This window comes from Hevea brasiliensis, chromosome 6 (genome assembly GCF_030052815.1).
Source record: "Hevea brasiliensis isolate MT/VB/25A 57/8 chromosome 6, ASM3005281v1, whole genome shotgun sequence".
Taxonomy (NCBI): domain Eukaryota; kingdom Viridiplantae; phylum Streptophyta; class Magnoliopsida; order Malpighiales; family Euphorbiaceae; genus Hevea; species Hevea brasiliensis.
This window is the reverse complement of record NC_079498.1, coordinates 106572148-106591289: the sequence shown is the minus strand read 5'-3', so window position 1 is coordinate 106591289 and position 19142 is coordinate 106572148. Positions and strand designations below refer to the sequence as shown.

At 34.1% G+C, this 19142-nt stretch overlaps 1 protein-coding gene and 1 pseudogene across 1 annotated transcript; one reads left to right on the top strand and one right to left on the bottom strand.

Moving 5' to 3' along the window:
• Positions 1 to 1502: 1502 nt before the first annotated feature.
• LOC110635777 (ankyrin repeat-containing protein BDA1-like) lies at positions 1503 to 7876 on the top strand (annotated as a pseudogene).
• Positions 7877 to 12885: 5009 nt separating this feature from the next.
• Positions 12886 to 14643, bottom strand: LOC131169002 (ankyrin repeat-containing protein BDA1-like). Its single transcript, XM_058149089.1, has 2 exons — positions 13868 to 14643; positions 12886 to 13768 (listed from the first exon to the last, which is right to left on the bottom strand). The coding sequence occupies exons 1-2, from the start codon at positions 14468 to 14470 to the stop codon at positions 12968 to 12970; spliced, it is 1404 nt and encodes a 467-aa protein (XP_058005072.1). The 5' UTR covers positions 14471 to 14643; the 3' UTR covers positions 12886 to 12967.
• Positions 14644 to 19142: the final 4499 nt, after the last annotated feature.

The window sequence follows — 19142 nt, the reverse complement described above, 5'->3', positions numbered from 1 at the left end:
TTTCAAACAAAACTACGTGTGCAAGAACAGGTAATGAGTCCGTAGAATTACGCGTGTTCTTGTATCACTTGAAAGTCAACAAGCCATGCTAAAAGTAGCCCAGGGTCTCTTTAACTGCACTTTCCTGAAAATGATGATTAAGCATGGAAGTCCAAGTAGCTAACTACTCTTCCATTGTAAAATTTTCATGATTTTATCATAAGTAGTGTGTGTTCTTTCCTTAAACCTGAGTATTTATATTTGATTAAAAAAAAAAAAAAACCCTTTCATTTCTATTTTTTTCAGGGAGTTATATGAGAAACTTAAAAGAAAGTGACTCAATATTAGAAAAAATTAAGTAATTAATTGAGATTTTTCTTATTTTTCTTATGGATTCAAAATATAAAATGTATAATAAAATTTATTTATTAAATGTATGAATCATGAGTGATTATGTCTTATGTCCATAGTCAACCAGATCGATAAAAGAATTTTTCCTAATTAATATGCAGTCAATGAATGATGTATTTCGTGAAAAATTATTAAAAAAGAATATTCTTTTTTTAGTTTTACTTATTCTTAATTAAATATTTAATCAGTTATATATATGTAATAAGAGTCAAATGGACCAAACTGACTTATAATGGACCAAATTGACTTATAATCAATCATATCCCCTTCTTTTTCTTTTCTTTTTCAATCTTTTCTCAACATAAAATGTTTGACAAAGTCTAATTTAAATTGGTTAATTGTAAATATTTTAAAAGCAATTAATAAATTTTAGCTTAGCAATATTAGAGTTATCTCAAAAATTAATTGCCAGTTAAATCTCGAGTTGGATTTCTCACCAGTCAACTATGCTAAAAAAAAGACCTAAAATTAATTTGCATGCATGTTCATGAAAAATTTCCACTAATTACAGAGATTAGTTATTAAAAATCATAAATATTATTTGGTGAAATTTGTAGGAAAGATGTGAAACATGTTTCTCTGAGTAGCAAGAAGAGGGACATGGATTATCCCTTCTGTTATATGTCTGCAAGATATATCAATGAATTTCAAATAGTTCTGGAAATTATACTGCTAAACATTTTTTTTTTTTGGTTTTATAATAGAGAGATCGAGAAAATTTAAATATGAGAATAATTTTCTGCTAGGACCTTAATAATATTTAAGAAGGACAAGATAAAAATAATATGATTTTTTTTATTTAAATCTGATCTATTATAGATTTAAAATATAAAAATTTAAAATATAAAATGAATGATGATATAAATCTCATATTTATACTTTGAATCCATAATCTCATATTTAGGTAAGAATTTTCTAAGATAAACTTGACTTGTAATATGGAGAAGTGAGACTTGGATCATAGACTTACCTATAAAGACCAATTCCAACGACATAAATTGGCCATCAACTGCATATATATATATATATTACCTTCGTCTCTAATTTCATCAAGAAGCAAACACCCTCCAACCACCACCACCACCAGCATCAACAGCTCCTTCTAGCGTTGGATGTCTATGGAGAACCTCAACACCTCAATCGAAAATGACCAGCTCATCCTTTATAAAGTATCACTGAGAGGGGATGTCCCTGCCTTTGATGCATTGCTTCAAGAAGATGAACTCATTCTTGATAGGGTTGTCGATACTTCCTTCCATGAAACTCCCTTACACATTGCAGCCATGCGAGGTCACCTTCACTTCGCTCGAGCACTCCTCAGTCGAAAGCCCAAACTAGCCAACGAGTTAGACTCTTTTTGCCGCTTGCCTCTTCACTTGGCTTCTGCAGAAGGCTACACCGATATTTTCAAAGAGTTGATAACTGTGAATCCTGATGCTTGCTGGGCGCGTGATCAAGATGGAAGAATCCCACTTCACTTGGCAGCCATGAAAGGAAGAGTTGACATTATAAAGGAATTGGTCAGCATTTGTCCCAAGTCAATTAGGGAGAAGCTGGATTATGGAGAAACAATCTTGCACTTATGCGTTAAATATAATCAGTTGGAGGCTCTGAAATTGTTGGTGGAAACAGTAAGTGATGATGAATTTGTAAATGCCACGGAAGATAATGGCAACACCATTTTGCACCTTGCTGCGATCCTCAAACAATTGCAAGTTTGTAGATTATTTTTTAGTGCACTGGATGTATTTTATAATTTGCCGAGTAATGATCCCTTCTGCTTACTCTTTTTTATTTTTCTAAATATGCAGATTACAAAATACTTACTTTTGGAGACGAGCATCAAAGAAAACGTAAATGCCTTGAACAGTAATGGGATTACAGCACTGGATGCTTTAGAGCACAGTCCAAGGGATTCAAAGGCCTTGAAATAAAGATCATTCTTCTTGAAGCTGGTGTTAAGAGGAACAAAGGGCGCAGACTAGGTGAATTCCCATCATCAACAGCACAATGAAAGGGAGGCCTATTTGCCAGAAAAAGCAAATTCTGGAATAACTACTTGTCAAATAAGATAGAAATGATAGGAAAGAAAATTGTATATATTCTTCAAACGTGATGTACATAATTTATACACAGAGACTGCACTAATCAATACATTTACAGCACTAACTACTCCCTTATTATAGGCTAATATAAAGCTTATTACTATATTTATACAGCAGCTAATTTAGGTAAAGATAATTACATAAAGGGTAACAAATATCTTTTCCAATACTCCCCCTCAAGTTGGTAAGTGGAGATCTAACACTCCCAACTTGCTGCGTAAAAATTCAAAGGTTTCTTTGCCTAAGGGCTTAGTAAAAATATCTGCCAATTGCATCTTAGTTGAAACATACGCCGGACGAATAATTCCTGACATCATTTTTTCTCGAACAATGTGGCAGTCTATCTCAATATGCTTTGTCCTCTCATGAAACACTGGATTTGCAGCAATGTGAAGTGCTGCTTGATTATCACAGTAAAGTGGCGAAGGACCTACTTGTGATACTCTTAAATCATGAAGGATATACCTTAACCAAGTTAGCTCCAAACAAGTATTCGCCATTGCTCGGTATTCTGCCTCGTGATGATCTAGAAACATTTGTCTGCTTTTTTGATTTCCAAGATATGAGAGAAGGACCAAGGAAAATACAATATCCACGATCCGATCTTGAGTTGTTCGCAACCTCCCCAATCGAGTCACAAAATGCTTTTAATTGCAAATTATTATTAGATGGCAAAAATAATCACGACTGTGATTTCCTTTCACATATTTGAGGACACGAATTGCCGCATTCCAATGAGATTTACATGGCTCATCCATAAATTGGCTCAACACACGAACTAAATAAACAATGTCCGGTCTAGTCACAGTTAGATAAATTAATCTGCCAACTAACCTTCTATATTTGGTAGCATCGTGTAATTTTTCATTGTCATCAAGATCCAAGTTGCAATTTTGTTCCATCGGAAACTTCTCCGGTTTAGCACCTGTGAGTCCTGCGTCGTGTAGCACATCCAAGGCATATTTTCTCTGTGACATAAAAATGCCTTGATTGGAACGGGAAAACTCAATCCCCAAAAAATATTTGAGGTCGCCCAAATCCTTGATATGAAAGTCTTTGAAGTAAATAAGATTTGAGGCGATTAATTTCCTGTTCATCATTCCCTGTCAATAATATGTCATCAACATATATGAGAATAACAGTAATAGATGATGCATTAACTTTGGTGAATAAGGAATAGTCAGCTTTAGACTGTGTATAGCCGCCTTCTTGTAGAACATTGGATAATGTAGAGAACCAATTTACGGAGGCTGTTTTAAACCGTAGAGGGACTTATGAAGCCGACACCTGCTGTGTTCTCCCCCTGTCGGCGCAATCCAGGTGGCGGTTGCATATATACCACTTCATTTAATTTACCATGTAAAAATGCATTATGCACATCTAATTGATAGGTAAACCAGTTTCTGGCAGCAGCAACAGTCAAAAGACATCTCAAAGTGGTGAGCTTAGCAGTTGGGGAAAAGGTTTCCTTGTAATCGATCCCTTCAACCTGTGTATAGCCCTTAGCGACTAATCGAGCTTTATAGCGTTCAATAGTTCCATCAGAATTATATTTAATTTTATAAACCCAACGACATCCAATAGGCTTAATACCATGAGGTAAAGGAACCAATGACCAAGTGTGATTCCGTTCTAATGCTTCAAGTTCAGCAGTCATAGCCTTCTCCCATTGGGGATGACCGGCGGCCTGATCATATGTCTATGGTTCTGTATGAGTAGAAATGCTTGCCAGAAAATGTTTATGAGAGGAAGAGAAACGATTAAAAGAAAGGAAAGATGAGAGTGGATACCTTGTACCTGTTTGTTAAACCCTTTTACCGGTAGGATCATTGGTTTGAGTAGACAGAATGTAAGAATCATGCCATGCAGGAGGATGTTTATCTCGAGTGGAACGGCGTGGAGGATCAAGTGGTGATATATTGGGTTGATCAATGAGTGGCTGGGCTTCGATAGGTGCAGAAGGATTTGGTGATGGACTGTGAATGGAGGAATCGATATTATTATGGAAGGTATCATCTAAATTTGTTGAGGAAGGATCAGAATTTATTTTTGGTAAGGTGGCAGGATCTATGGCAAGATTTGGCAATAATGGTGGAGGTGAGGATAATGGTGAATCAGTTCTAGAAGAGGAATGTAATTCAGAAGTCATGAATGGGAAGATATTCTCATTAAAGGTAACATCTCGGCTGATAATAATTTGATTAGAGACAAGATCAAGTAATTTATATCCCTTTTGATGATGTGGGTAGCCAAGAAAAACACAGCGTGTAGCTCGGGGAGAAAATTTTTTCTTAGGTTGGACAATAGTGGCATAGCACTCACACCCAAACACACGAGATGTTGAAGAGGAGGTGGCTTTTGGTATAATTTTTCATAAGGGGACTGATTAGAGAGTAAGGGTGAAGGAAGCAGATTGATTAAATATACGGCTGTTAAAACACATTCTCCCCAAAAATGAAGTGGCACATTTGATTGAAAAAGTAAGGAGCGAGCAACATTTAAGATGTGACGATGTTTTCGTTCAACGACTCCGTTCTGCTGCGGAGTATAGACACATGTATTTTGAAACTCAATACCATTTTTTTGTAGAAAAGAAATTATGGGAAGAAACTCAGTACCATTGTCTGTACGAAGTATTTTAATTGATTTATGAAATTGATTTTGAACAAAAACCACAAATCGTTGTAACAAAGATGTTGTTTCAGATTTATTGTGCATTAAAAAGACCCAAGAACAACGAGTGTAGTCATCGACAATGCTAAGGAAAAATCTCGCCCCTGAATGTGTAGGGACTTTATGTGGTCCCCAAACATCACAATGTAAGATTTCAAAAGAACTTTTTGTAGATATAGAACTTGTAGGAAGAGCGGGGCAGTGCGCTTTGCTAAAGGACAAGTGTTACATTTATTATCAATATTGCTGGAAAGTTTTAAAAAAGATAGAATGGGTGCAAGTCGTGATGAGGATGGGTGACCCATTCGCAAATGCCATAGATAAGAAGACTGAGATGTGTGATATGCAGCTGGTGAAGGGGTTGAAGGATGTATGTAGTAGAGTCCGCCATTCTGTCTACCCGAGCCAATCATCTTCCCCGTAGCCAGGTCCTGTAAAACACAGAAATTTGGAAAAAGAATAACACAACAATTGAGTGCATTAGTGATTTTACTGGCAGACATTAGATTCAATTTGAATGAGGGAACACACAACACATATTTTAAAACTAGTTGAGAATTAAAAGACATTGTGCCAGTATGTGTAATGTTGGCAGTGGCACCAGTCGGCAAATTAACAAGAGGAACAGAAGGAAGCTGAATTTGTGTGAGAAGAGAAGGATCAGAGGTGATATGATCAGTAGCCCGTATCCGAGAATCCAAGGCTTAACAACTGAATTTGAAAAAGCATTAAATGGAGAGATTATACCTGCTGCATTAGCGAATATATCTCCATTGCCAGAATTTTTATTTTGATTAATCATCGTCAAAGCCTGTGCTAATTTTTGCAATTGTTCATTGGTAAAATTAACTGGAAATCCGGAGCTTTCCGTACTGTTGTCTCCCCCAATTGTTGTTTCAACAGCATTGGCTGAACGTCCCCTAGTTTGATTGTTGCTAGATTGTATGGATCTAGCATTTTGGTTAGCCTTTTTGAGTCGACAACGATCTTCTGTGTGCCCACTATTGTCACAAAATTTGCAATGATATTTTAACTTGCGACACTCATCAATATCATGGCCTGACCTGTTGCAGTGTTCACAAAATTTTCCTTTAGCACCTTTTTGTGTGACTGACCGACTACGAGCAGCGGTACTCTGGAGAAATTCTCGGTGATGCTTGGACCAATCATTCTTTGGGTTTCTTCTTGAATGATCATGGAGTATGCTTGTGAGCGTTGGGTAATGGTTTCATCGGCAATATGTTGGATCTCACAATCTTGTAAGGATCATTGAGCCCCATGAGAAATTGCATCAATTTATCCTCCTCTCTTCGATGCAGTGATCATTGGTGCGATTGCAAGTCATCGTGTCGATGAATCTCTAATTCATCCCACAAAGCTTTGATTTTGATGTAGTAGGCTGCCACGGACATTGTCCACGAGTGATTGTTGCTATTGCTTTTGGATTTGGAATATAGCAGACATTCTTACGAGAAAAGCGATCCCGAAGATCATCCCACACTTGTTTGGCTGTCTCGGCATTCATGAGGCCGGATGCTATATCAGGTTCAACTGAATGAGATATCCATGAGAGTATCATGCTGTTACATTGGTTCCATTTTTCAAATTCGGTTGGCTGTTCCGTGGATGATGGCATTTTGATAGATCCATCAATGAAATCAAATTTTTTCTTGGCAATGAGAGCATGCGTCATACTTTTATACCAGGATTGATAATTTGTTCCGTTTAACTTAGTTGGAACCAACAAGTGTCCTGGTTGATCAGAATGGTGGATGTAATATGGATGTGATGGATCCATAATGTCTGATTTGGATTGGTCTGAAACTTCTTTTGACATTGAAAAACGAGCGGAAGAAGGTGAACAATTTTATACAGAGTACCAAGATCAGCGCTCTGATACCATGTCAAATAAGATAGAAATGATAGGAAAGAAAATTGTATATATTCTTCAAACGTGATGTACATAATTTATACACAGAGACTGCACTAATCAATACATTTACAGCACTAACTACTCCCTTATTATAGGCTAATATAAAGCTTATTACTATATTTATACAGCAGCTAATTTAGGTAAAGATAATTACATAAAGGGTAACAAATATCTTTTCCAATACTACTTCAAGAACGTTGGCAAGTAATTAGAAGAAGCACGAGGCAATATTCTTGTGGCAGTTGCTGTAACAGCAACCATAGCTTTCCAGGCTGGGATAAACTCACCTCCATTTGATAAATACGCTGCTTCAGCTCCTGCTCCGCAACCAAGCAATGATATTACTCCTTCTAATTTTGCTAGTCTTGATTATCTGCTAGAGCAGTCAGAAACATCTTTCTGGTATTACAACACGGTTTCTTTGATGCTTTCCCTTATTATTATTCTGCTGATGTTTAGTGGAATTCCTTTAGGAAACAAGTTTTTAAGAGTTTTCCTAGTAATTGCCATGTGCTTCACAGTCCTATACATATCACAAGCATATTTCTATGCAGCCGCGTTAAGCTTCAGAGCGAAAAATCATTGGTGGAGTATGGCAGGGGTATCCATGATGGTAATTGCCACTGTGATTCCTCTTTTATTTTACTCAACTATATTGTTACATTTGGCTTCCTTCTTGATCTGGCTGTTTCGGAAGATCTGTAAATGTATCTCTAAATTAATATTGTGCTTCTGTTTAATCAAATTCCTGTCAGCTTTGAATAATATTATCTAAAAAGTTTGCAATAAATTTTTTTAGTTTTCTCATGCCGGATTTTCTAAAATTGTATTAATGGTTTGGCTCTCCTTTACTCTTTTATAAATACAATTTTAATATTACTAAATTAAAACTCAATATATCTTATTATTCTATTTGATGAGAGTGAAAATTACACATTAACAAAAATTGAAAAGTCCCATTTTTCTCATAAAATTTCTGAAAAAATGGAAGTGGAAGAGTGTGTTAGCTACTTAGATTTGAATGCTTAACCATCATTTTCCAGGAAAGTGAAGTTAGAGAGACCCTGCTACTGAGAAATTATTAGGTGCGCCCGGTACATATACACATTCTCTCATAATCATGTAGGACTCACTTCCTATATAATAGGAAGGACCCACTTTCTGTGAGAGAGGGAGCACTATTTTTTAGTGCATCGAATATACCTAATGCAGGAATACGCGTAATTCTTTGCACAAGTAAATTAATTACATTTTCATTTAAATTTTCAAAGTTAACCATTTTAATTATTTAAATATAAATTTTTAATTTAAGAGTTCGATTGATCAAACAGTTGTAATTAAGTTGAAAAGGCAACGACTACGTCATGGGAATTCGCGCTTGTGAAGGTGAAGGAGAAGGTGATTCCTGTCCCAACTCTTCTTTTTTTTTTTCTCAATTTTAATAAACAATAAATCTATGAAGCACGCAATTGCATCACTGCCAAACTATGAAAGGAGGCTTACAGAATGGATAATTAGAATTAATTGTCTTTATCCTGTTCTAATTTTTTTTTGTTAAATTAATTAGGATATCAAATGGGTGGAGTTTCCTCTACACCACTATAAATTCAGGGACCATTGTGAAATTCTTCCTTAGGGAGAAACACACAAAAGCTTATTTTGGGTAGTCTTCCCATTACTCGTTCATTCCTTTCTTTTCCTTTTCATGACGATGTTGGGAAAATTTTTGATTGGCTCAAATATAAATATTTTATTAAAAAAATAAATACGAGACACAATTTTTAACGTGATTTGACTAAATCATAGCTCTCCCCTGGCTATTGGGGTTTCTTAACCAATAGAAGTTCCTTGAGAGATATAAACCTTACTTTGCCATGATCGCTTTACAATTTGGCTATGCAGACATGAACATTATCACCAAAGTCTCGCTCAACCGTGGCATGAGCCAGTATGTTCTAGTGGTTTATCGCCATGCAGCCATAAGCCATGTTGCTCAGCCCAGCATAGTAGAAGTATTGATCTAGCACAGGTCCATATCAAACAAAACAAATTAATTAACTTGTTCAATTTCAATTTTAAGTTTATTAAGTATCTATACATAATTAAATAAGAAATGTTTGAAATGGACGCTAATCCAAGAAATCCGAGGACAAATAATTGATGGAAAATTGGGAAGGTAATCCTCGGCTGTCTCTTCCTGGAATGTTAGAACAGATATGAATACTCTAAGGATCAAAATTTTCATATAAATTATTATTACTAAAATTGTAATTGAACGTTTAATATAAGTTGAATTTGAGAATGAGTTTTATAACTATTAAATTAAGTATGTTCATTGAGATTTGTGTAGAATAATTAAATCGTATACAATAAGTGCATAAATCTAAATCCAAACTCATGTCAATTTTTTTTAGTTGCTCTTAAATCATAATTTTTTATATAAATTGTGTGCATTAAATAAACTTTAACGATTGCGTATTTGTGTTGCAGTGTATTTGCACTCTTAAGTCCCTACCATTTTTGCTGGGCACACCTCACCTTCTTTAAAGTCTATTTTTTCCACCCTGTACGCACCCACAATTCAAGAAACTCTTCAATTTTGCCTAATGTGACTAAGTAAGAATATCCAATAAGTTAATTAAGTATTTTCTTTTGTTTAATGTACTTAATTACTTTTTAATGTAGTTAATCACCTGAATATGAACCCTACGTGTTTGTTACCCCATCAGAATTGCTCCCGGATAGTCCACAAATTTTTTTCTAATAATAGCTAAAACCTCAAACACCAGTAAGCAGTGCTGAAGGCATTGGCACGGCATTGGTACGGATGGCATGACATCAAATCATCATCACGGGGGGTTTTATTGTGAGGGGAGAGATAATGGGGGGGCTAGATGGGCCAAGAGTGCGCGCACATGCAACATGATGAAAGGTGTTGGGACACTCTGCATCACTGTGTGGTGGTAGGATTAAGTGGGGCCGTGGGTGATGATGGGGAAAGTGGGAGTGGCCATCACATGGCATACATGTGGGGCATGGGCGTGCAAATGCATGATGGACCATGAACAGAGGAGAAGGAAGAGTGGTGTGCCCTCTGAGTGTGACCCACCACTGCCTCTCCAAATTAAACCCACCCAAATAATTTGGCCAGGGTTGGCCCTAAGGGTTCTAGATCCTCTTGTCTACCATCACCATTTGCCGCCTCTCATCCATTACCATCATCATGATCATCAGTCATTATGTCATGTTGGCATTCAGCCATCATTAGGGCTGCATTGGTGGCATGTATATGGGGGGCATGTATCTCTCTTTGTAATTGTAGTTGTTTGTTGTAGTTGAGAGTAGAGAGCAATGAGAGAGAATAGAGAGATACAAGAAGCATTTTGTAGCATAGCATAGCTTAGCAATACCCTTCTTCTTCTTGTTTTCTCTGTTTCTTTCTTTTCTTGGTTTCTGTGTGTGTATGGTTGTGTTGTGTGCTGTTTGATTTTGTGTTTTTCCTTTGCTTGCTAAATGGAGAGGATCAAGGATGAATTTGTGTTGTTCAAGCGGGTGTGGGCCCAGGAATGGGAATAACCGACTCTCTCCTCTTTCTTCGGGGTGGATGGGATGTCCTAAGCGTGTGTTGTGTGGAGCTAGGGAATGCAGAGATAGATAAAATTTCTGTGGCTTGAAGAAGCGCGAGTAGGTGTGTGGCATTCCAAACAAAAAAGGCTGGTTGAAAGCGATAAGTCCCTATTCCCACGCATGGTGTGTGGCAAGCGTGGTGGTAAATTTTGGAGTGTGGTGTGGTCATTAATTTTTCTATTGTTGCAATGGATGACTATGCTTGTGTGTTGGGAATGGATTTTATGACAAGGTGACAGCAGCCATAATCCCATTTTCCAATGCCATTTACCTATGTTTGTGAGAATGGGAGTGGGGTCATGAAGAGGAAGGTGTTGCTTATGTATTTTTAATGTGAATTTCAGCCCAGCATAGTGAAGTTGGTGAAAACGCGTCCCATTTATTTTCTTCTACTTTCTTTCCCATTTCTTTTTCATTTTTAATCTTATCTACTCCGCTACTACGTGGCCCCCACCTGTCTCTCTCTCTCTCTCTTTCTCTCTCTATATGACTACTTGCTTAATTTCAAAATGGATACTTGCTATCCATCTGTAAAAGGTGACTCAGATCCTCACTACTCTGCTACTACGTGTACCTCACCTCTCTCTCTGTATTTCTACACTACTCGCTTGCGGGAATTACAAAAAGGATAATTAGAACTAATTCTTTTTGTTCTTTTCTAATTTCTTTCTAATTTCCTTTCTTAATTAATTAACTCAAATGGCACCAGCATAAGTACTCAGACCATTGTTCCATGGGGAGAAACAATAGAAAACCTTCTTTTGGTAATTCTTCCCTCTCTTCCCATTACTTGTTCATTCCTTTCCTTTCCTTTCCTTTCCTTTCCAGACAGATCCCATCCTTCTCCCAAGAAAAAGAAGAACCAAGGTTACCGGCTCCGTTCCTTGAGACTTCTAAACCATACTGTGGCATGATCTCTCTACAATTTGGTTATGCAGGCATGAACCTTATCACCAATAGCCAGGGGAGAGCTAGGGAGCTCAAGTAAAAATTAAAGCTTTTCCTCTGGCTTTTAGAAAAGTATTACTTTAGTGAGGTCTTTTATTTTAAATACAACTATTTATTTTTTCAAATTTAATAATTTCTTTTACTTATTTATAAATTAAGTATTAATTTTTTATTCTATATCGATATGCTTATATGAAATCATTGTACAATATTTATATTTATATGTATTATTATCCCCACACAATGAAAAAAAATGAAAAATTAATTTATTATTATCTGTGAACGTATGCTGTTATTTAGTCAAATTACGTTATTATGTTAAAAATTATGTCTCGTATTTATTTTTTTTAGTAAAATATTTATATTTGAACCAATCAAAAATTTTTCCAACTCTGTCATGAGAAGGGAAAAGAAAGGAATGAACGGGTAATGGGAAGAATACCCAAAACAAGCTTTTGTGTGTTTCTCCCTAAGGAAGAATTTCGGAATGGTCTCTGAATTTATACTGGTGTAGAGGAAACTCCAACCATTTGATATCCTAATTAATTTTTTTTTTTAAAAGAAAGAAAAATTAGAAAAGAATAAAGACAATTAATTCTAATTATCCATTTTGTAGCCTCCTTTCATAGTTTGGCAGTGATGCAATTGCATGCTTCATAGATTTATTGTTTATTAAAACTGAGAAAAAAAAAAAAGAGAGTTGGGAAAGGAATCACCTTCTCCTTCACCTTCACACGACTGCGAATTCCCATGACGTAGTCGTTGCCTTTTCAACTTAATTACAACCGTTTGATCATAAATTAAAAATTTATATTTAAATAATTAAAATGGTTAAATTTGAAAATTTAAATGAAAACGTAATTAATTTACCTGTGCAAAGAATTACGCGTATTCCTGCATCACTTCAAAGTCAACAAATGCTATACTTAGCTAGTAGCAGGGCCCCTCTACTTTACTTTCCTGGAAAATAATGGTTAAGCATTCAAATCTAAGTGGCTAACACGCTCTTCCACTTCCATTTTCTCAGCAAATTTTATGAGAAAAATGATACTTTTCAATTCTTGATAATGTGCAGTTTTCACTCTGATCAAATAGAATTATAAGATATATCGAGCTTTAATTTAGTAATATTAAAATTATATTTATAAAAGAGAAAATGAGAAAGCGAATTAATTAACACAATTTTAGAAAATCCGGCACGAGAAAACTAGAAAACTTAAAAATTTATTGCAAGCGAATTATACATGCACTTTTGAGATAATATTATTCAAAGCTGACAGGAATTTGATTATCAGAAGCACAATATTAATTTAGAGATACATTTCCAGATCTTCCGAACCAGCCAGATCAAGAAGGAAGCCAAATGTAACAATATAATTGAGTAAAATAAAAGAGGAATCACAATGGCAATTACCATCATGGATACCCCTGCCCTACTCCACCAATGATCTCTCGCTCTGAAGCTTAACGCGGCCCTATAATATGCTCCTGATATGTATAGGACTGTGACGCACATGGCAATTACTAGGAAAACTCTTAAAAACTTATTTCCTAACGGAATTCCACTAAACATCAGCAGAATGATAATAAGGGAAAGCATCAAAGAAAGGGTGTTGTAATACCAGAAAGATATTTCTGACTGCTCTAGCAGATCATCAAGACTAGCAAACTTAGGAGTAGTAATATCATTGCTTGGTTGCGGCGCAGGAGCTAAATTTTTGTATTTATCAAATGGAGGTGGGTTTATCCCAGCTTGGAAAGCCATAGATGCTGTTACAGTAGCTGCCACAAGAATATTGCCTCGTGCCTCTTCTAACCGCTTGCCAACCTTCTTGAAGTAGTTATTCCAGAATTTGTACTTTCTGGCGACTAGGCCTCCATTTCGTTGTGCTGTTGATGATGGGAATTCACTAACACTGCGCCCTGTGTTCCTCTGAACACCTGCTTCAGCTTCAAGCAGAATGATCTTTACTTCCAGGCCTTTTGAATCCCTTGGACAGTGCTCTAAAGCATCCAATGCTGTGAATCCATTCCTGTTCAAGGCAGTTACGTTTTCCTTGATGCTTGTCTCCAAAAGCAAGTATTTTGTAATCTGCATATTTAAAAGAAGAACAAGAGTAAGCGGAAAGAATCATTTCTTTTGGGTCTATTTCGCTAGTTTATATAGCTATCAGTGACAGAATCCGCAAACCTGTACTTGTTTGAGGATCGCAGCAAGGTGCAAAATTGTGTTGCCATTGTCATCCGTGGCATTGACAAATTCATCATCTCTTACTGTTTCCGCCAATAATTTCAGAGCCTCCAACCGATTATATTTAACGCATAAGTGCAAGATTGTCTCTCCATAATCCAGCTTCTCTCTAATTGACTCAGGGCAAATGCTGACCAATTCCTTTATAATGTCAACTCTTCCTTTCATGGCTGCCAAGTGAAGTGGGATCCTTCCATCTTGATCACGTGCCCAGCAAGCATCAGGATTCGCAGTTATCAACTCTTTGACAATATCAGTGTAGCCCTCTGCAGAAGCCAAGTGAAGAGGCAAGCGACAAAGAGAATCTAACTCGTCGGCTAGTTTGGGCTTTCGACTGAGGAGTGCTCGAGCGAAGTGAAGGTGACCTCGCATGGCTGCAATGTGTAAGGGAGTTTCATGGAAGGAAGAAACGACGACCCTATCAAGAATGAGTTCATCTTGTTGAAGCAATGCATCAAAGGCAGGGACATCCCCTCTCAGTGATACTTGATAAAGGATAAGCTGGTCATTTTCGATTGAGGTGTTGAGGTTCTCCGTAGACATCCTATGCTAGGAGGAGGTGGTGGTGGCACGGTGGTGTTCAGAGGGTGTTTGCTTCTTGATGAAATTAAAGACGATGGCACGCTTTAGTTGATGGCTAACATGTATATGTGGTTGGATTTGGCCCAAATTAATTCCAAGATAAATCTATGGTCCAAGTTCGAAGTTACCCCACTCCTTTGAAATGAGTTGTAAATTTCTTGTCTCCCTCTCGGATATTACAAAGGTCCCATCCCATCGGCGGAAAATTATTCACTACAATATTATGCATTTAACGATATTATTATTATTATTATTATTATCGTTAATTATAATTAGTTGTATATAAATTTTATATTAATTTGATTTATTATATATAAAATGATTGTATTGCAGGTAAGCATTAATGCAACGTCCCAACCTTTGGGACGGTGCAAGTGGGGCATGATTAAAAATACAAAGTTTTTATGTATAATTAGCATAACACCAACATAGGTTGCGACGAGTACATCAAAAACAGTGCAAGTGAGATCTAATTCTCATATCCGTGAAAAAAAATATATGATTTATATATACAATCTTAATTGTAACTTTAGACCTGAAAATTATTTAACTCAGTTTAGCTATTACAACTAATATCCTAATCATTTAATTTTAATAAAATTAACTTATATCAAATTATTTAATAAATTAAATTAAAATTTTAAAACAAAAACAATTTAATTCAAAATTTTTATTAAAATCAAATTTTATTTATATTATAATAATAATAACCACTAAAATGTAGAATTTTAAGAGAATATTGAATGGAATCAATTTTTTAAATATTTGAAAATTAAATTAAATTATTTAATAAATTATAAATTAAAATTCAAAAATAAAGCGACTCAATTTGAAGATTTGATTACTTGTCCAAAAAATAATCACAGGTCTTCTTTGCATAACTTCAAAGTCAACAACTTCAATAACTGTCGTGTTAAACAGCCAAATAGAGTCTTTTCAACTACAATTTCCTGGAAAATGACGATTAAGCATCCAAATCAAGGTGTCAGGAAGTTTTATGAGAAATTTGAAAGAAATCAAATTCACTGGTAAAGAGGATGTTTAGTCCGAAGTAAATTAATTTAAATTTATAAAGATTTAAAATTTTAAAAATTTTATATTTTATTAAAATATTTTTAATTTATATGTAATAGACTTATTTAATAAATAATTAATTATGTAATATAATTATTTAAAAATTTTAAATATTTAATTGAAATATTTTTAAAAGTAATTTAATTTTCAAAAAAGAAGTGGTGTCTAGAGGGCGTTTGCTTCTTGATGATGGCACCCTTTACTTGACGGCTAAGATACATACGTTGCTGGACTTGGCCCTAATTAATTCCAAGATAAATCTATGGTCCATGTTCGAAGTTACCCCACTCTTGGAATCAGTTGCAACTTTCCTGTCTCCTTCTTGGATATTTTCCATTAAAAAAAATAAAAATTATATTTTTTAATGTAAAAATTAAATTAAATAAATTTAAACTTCTATAAAAATTTAAATTAACTTAAATCAAATTACTTAATAAATTAAATTAAAATTTTAAAATAAAACAATTTATTTCAAAATTTTTATTTAAATCAAATGTTATATAATAATAATAAATTATTTAAAATAAATTAGATATCATAAACAATATGACCTTTATTTTACTATATTTTGATTAAATAAAATATTATATTATTTAAATAATTATATAAAATATCAATATTATTCTTATTATAATAATTATAGTACTCAATGATATATATATTATCATTTTGATAAATTAAGTTACTTATAAATATTTTTTAATTAAATATTTTAATTTTTAAATAATTTATTTATTTTTAAATTAATTTATAAATTAAAAAAATATATTTTAAATTAAAAGTTAAGGGTAAGTAATCAAACTAAGCATACTCTTAAAATCAATTATAAGTAAGTGAGATTCTACCATTATTATATAATAATAAAAAAAATACTAGGAAAGAAAATTTTAAAGAATTTAAAATTAAAGAAAAGTTGATTTGAATCACACCACCATCAGTTTGAGGATGGAGGTGCAAAATGGTGTTGCCATTATCATCCATGGCATTGATAAATTCATCATCTATTACTGTTTCCACCAATAATTTCAGAACTGATTATATTTAACTCGTAAGTGCAAGATTGTCCCTCCATCATCCAGCTTCTCTCTAATTGACTCGGGACAAATGCTGATCAATTCCTTTATAATGTCAACTCTTCCTTTCATGGCTGCCAAGTGATGGGGGATTCTTCCATCTTTATCAAGTGCCCAGCAAGCGTCAAGATTCACAGTTATCAACTCTTTGACAATATCGGCATTAAATAAAGGATGAAAGGTGGAAACGAAAATTTTTCACTTTAATTTCTAATGTGAATTAAAATACGCTCATTATTTATTTTTATAAACAAGAAATAAACATTATTAAATTAATTTTATTAATATCGTACGTTAAAAAAATATGTTATATAATGATTAGTTGCACTCCAATGTTAAGCTTGATCATAAGTGAACTTCTCAATCTGAGTAAGTTTAAAGTTTGAATTACTTAGTAATTAAAAATATTTGGAATGATTATTTAAATAATGAAGAAATTATTATTTGATTGGATATTTTCAATTCTTCATTTTCTGATATAAATTAAGAAATAATTGTTGAATCACCCCTTCTCACTGTCGACGTGAAAAAATAAGTCCAGATCATATCAAAGACAGCCTATAGGCCCAAGATTACACTCAGCATCAAGATAATCTAAACAAAGAAAACAAGCCCAACCCATCTCAACTTAGAAACCCTAGGAAAGACAAAATCATCCAGCCGTGCCACCGCGGTCATCCTCATCTGCACTAAGCAAGATCACTTGCGACATGATAGATAAAACGAACCTCCTTGCTGCTGCCTTCGCTGTATCTCTCTCTCTTCCTCCTTGAGTTCTTTTTTTTTTTTTTTTTTCTTTATAGTACTTGTTAAAGTTCTGTTCTTTCAATGAAGAGGGGATTTTAACATCAAGCATTTCATATTATGTTCAAAGATTGGTGATAAAGAAAAAGGGTCCAGTTTTTGCTTTTTTTAGCCCCTTGATGATGATCAATGTCGTAGCCATTTTGGCTTCTTTTATCTTGGCAGAAAAGATCCATCTTAATTGGAGGTATTTTTCTTCCTCGATTAATTACTTTTACGTTTTATGCACATTCATGCCCATCCTGCTGCAAGTATAGCCTATATTATTCCTTAGCAGTATCCTCTAATACAGCATCCTTATCTTAGGTTGATAGTATCATTTTTTTACTCATTAGTCTCATTAGCATCTCACAAGAAGTACATATATATGCAACACAGAAATTCTCGCGGACTAAAACACTGTTTACTTACTGTAATTATGTTACTAAAATGGGGCTTATTCACTTGTAGGTGCGGTGTGGTTGGTGCAATCTTGATAGTAATGAAACTAATGGTAATGATTGAAGATATTGAAGCTAATGATGTTGTTAGCTTCTGCTTTTTGTAATTCAACTTCATTAGCTTCAATATCTTCTATTATTGGCATTGAATTTCCGTTCCCTTGAACTTCCTTTGCTGGATCAGTTATCTCCTTATCAAAGTCCTCTATCCTCCTCTCCTTGTGCTTCCCCTTCATAAATTTGTCCACCTAAAAGAAGATTATTGCCTACACCGGTTTAGCATGATTCAAAATTTAAGCATATGGAATTTATATATTTAATAGATAAATTATATCATATAAATTGTGATTGATAATTATTTTCTTTCTTTTTTTATATTTATTAGCATTTATTGACTTTAAAATGATGCAAAAAAATGCGTAATTCTTTTGACAAGTAACTTACGTTTTAATTTGAATTTTTAAATACAATTGCTATATTTTAGAAATTTAATTTATAATTCAATTTAAAATTTATAAAAACATAATTTACTTAGTTTAATTTTAAAAATTGAATTTAATCAAAATTCTCTTAAAAATCTACACTATGATGATTAAGATTATTATTATATAAATAAAATTTGATTTAAACAAAAATTTTGAATTAAATTGTTCAATTTTAAAATTTTGATTCCATTTAATTTAGTTCAAAATTTTATAAAACGAGCATGAACAGATCATTAATGAGCAACTGTCAAAAGAATTACACGCATTCTTGTATCACTTAAAAGTCAACAAGCCACACCAAACAAGCCATTCACAGGATCTCTCTATGGCATCACTTTCCTGGAAAAAATAGTGATTAAGCACCAAATCCAAATTGCTAACTACTTTCCATTTCTATTTTCTCAGGAAGTTTTTGTGAGAAACTTGAAAGAAAGCGATCCAACAGTGTCACCAAATCAAGGAATTAATGTACAATCCATGAGTCATGTACTTCTTGGAAAGTAAGATTCAAACAATTTTTTTTAATAGGTGGATTAGTGAGTGAGACTTGAACTTGATATCTATTAAATCAGATAATTTTAAATTTTTGATAGTGTGTAATTTTCCTTTTTGATTGCATGGAATCATAATAACAGATAAGTGTTAGAAAGAGGCCAAACTGGCTTGTAATCAATCACAGCATTTTTTTTTTATTTTTTTAAAATCTTTTCTCAACATAAAATATTGTTTGGCATAGTCTAATCTGAACTGAATAACT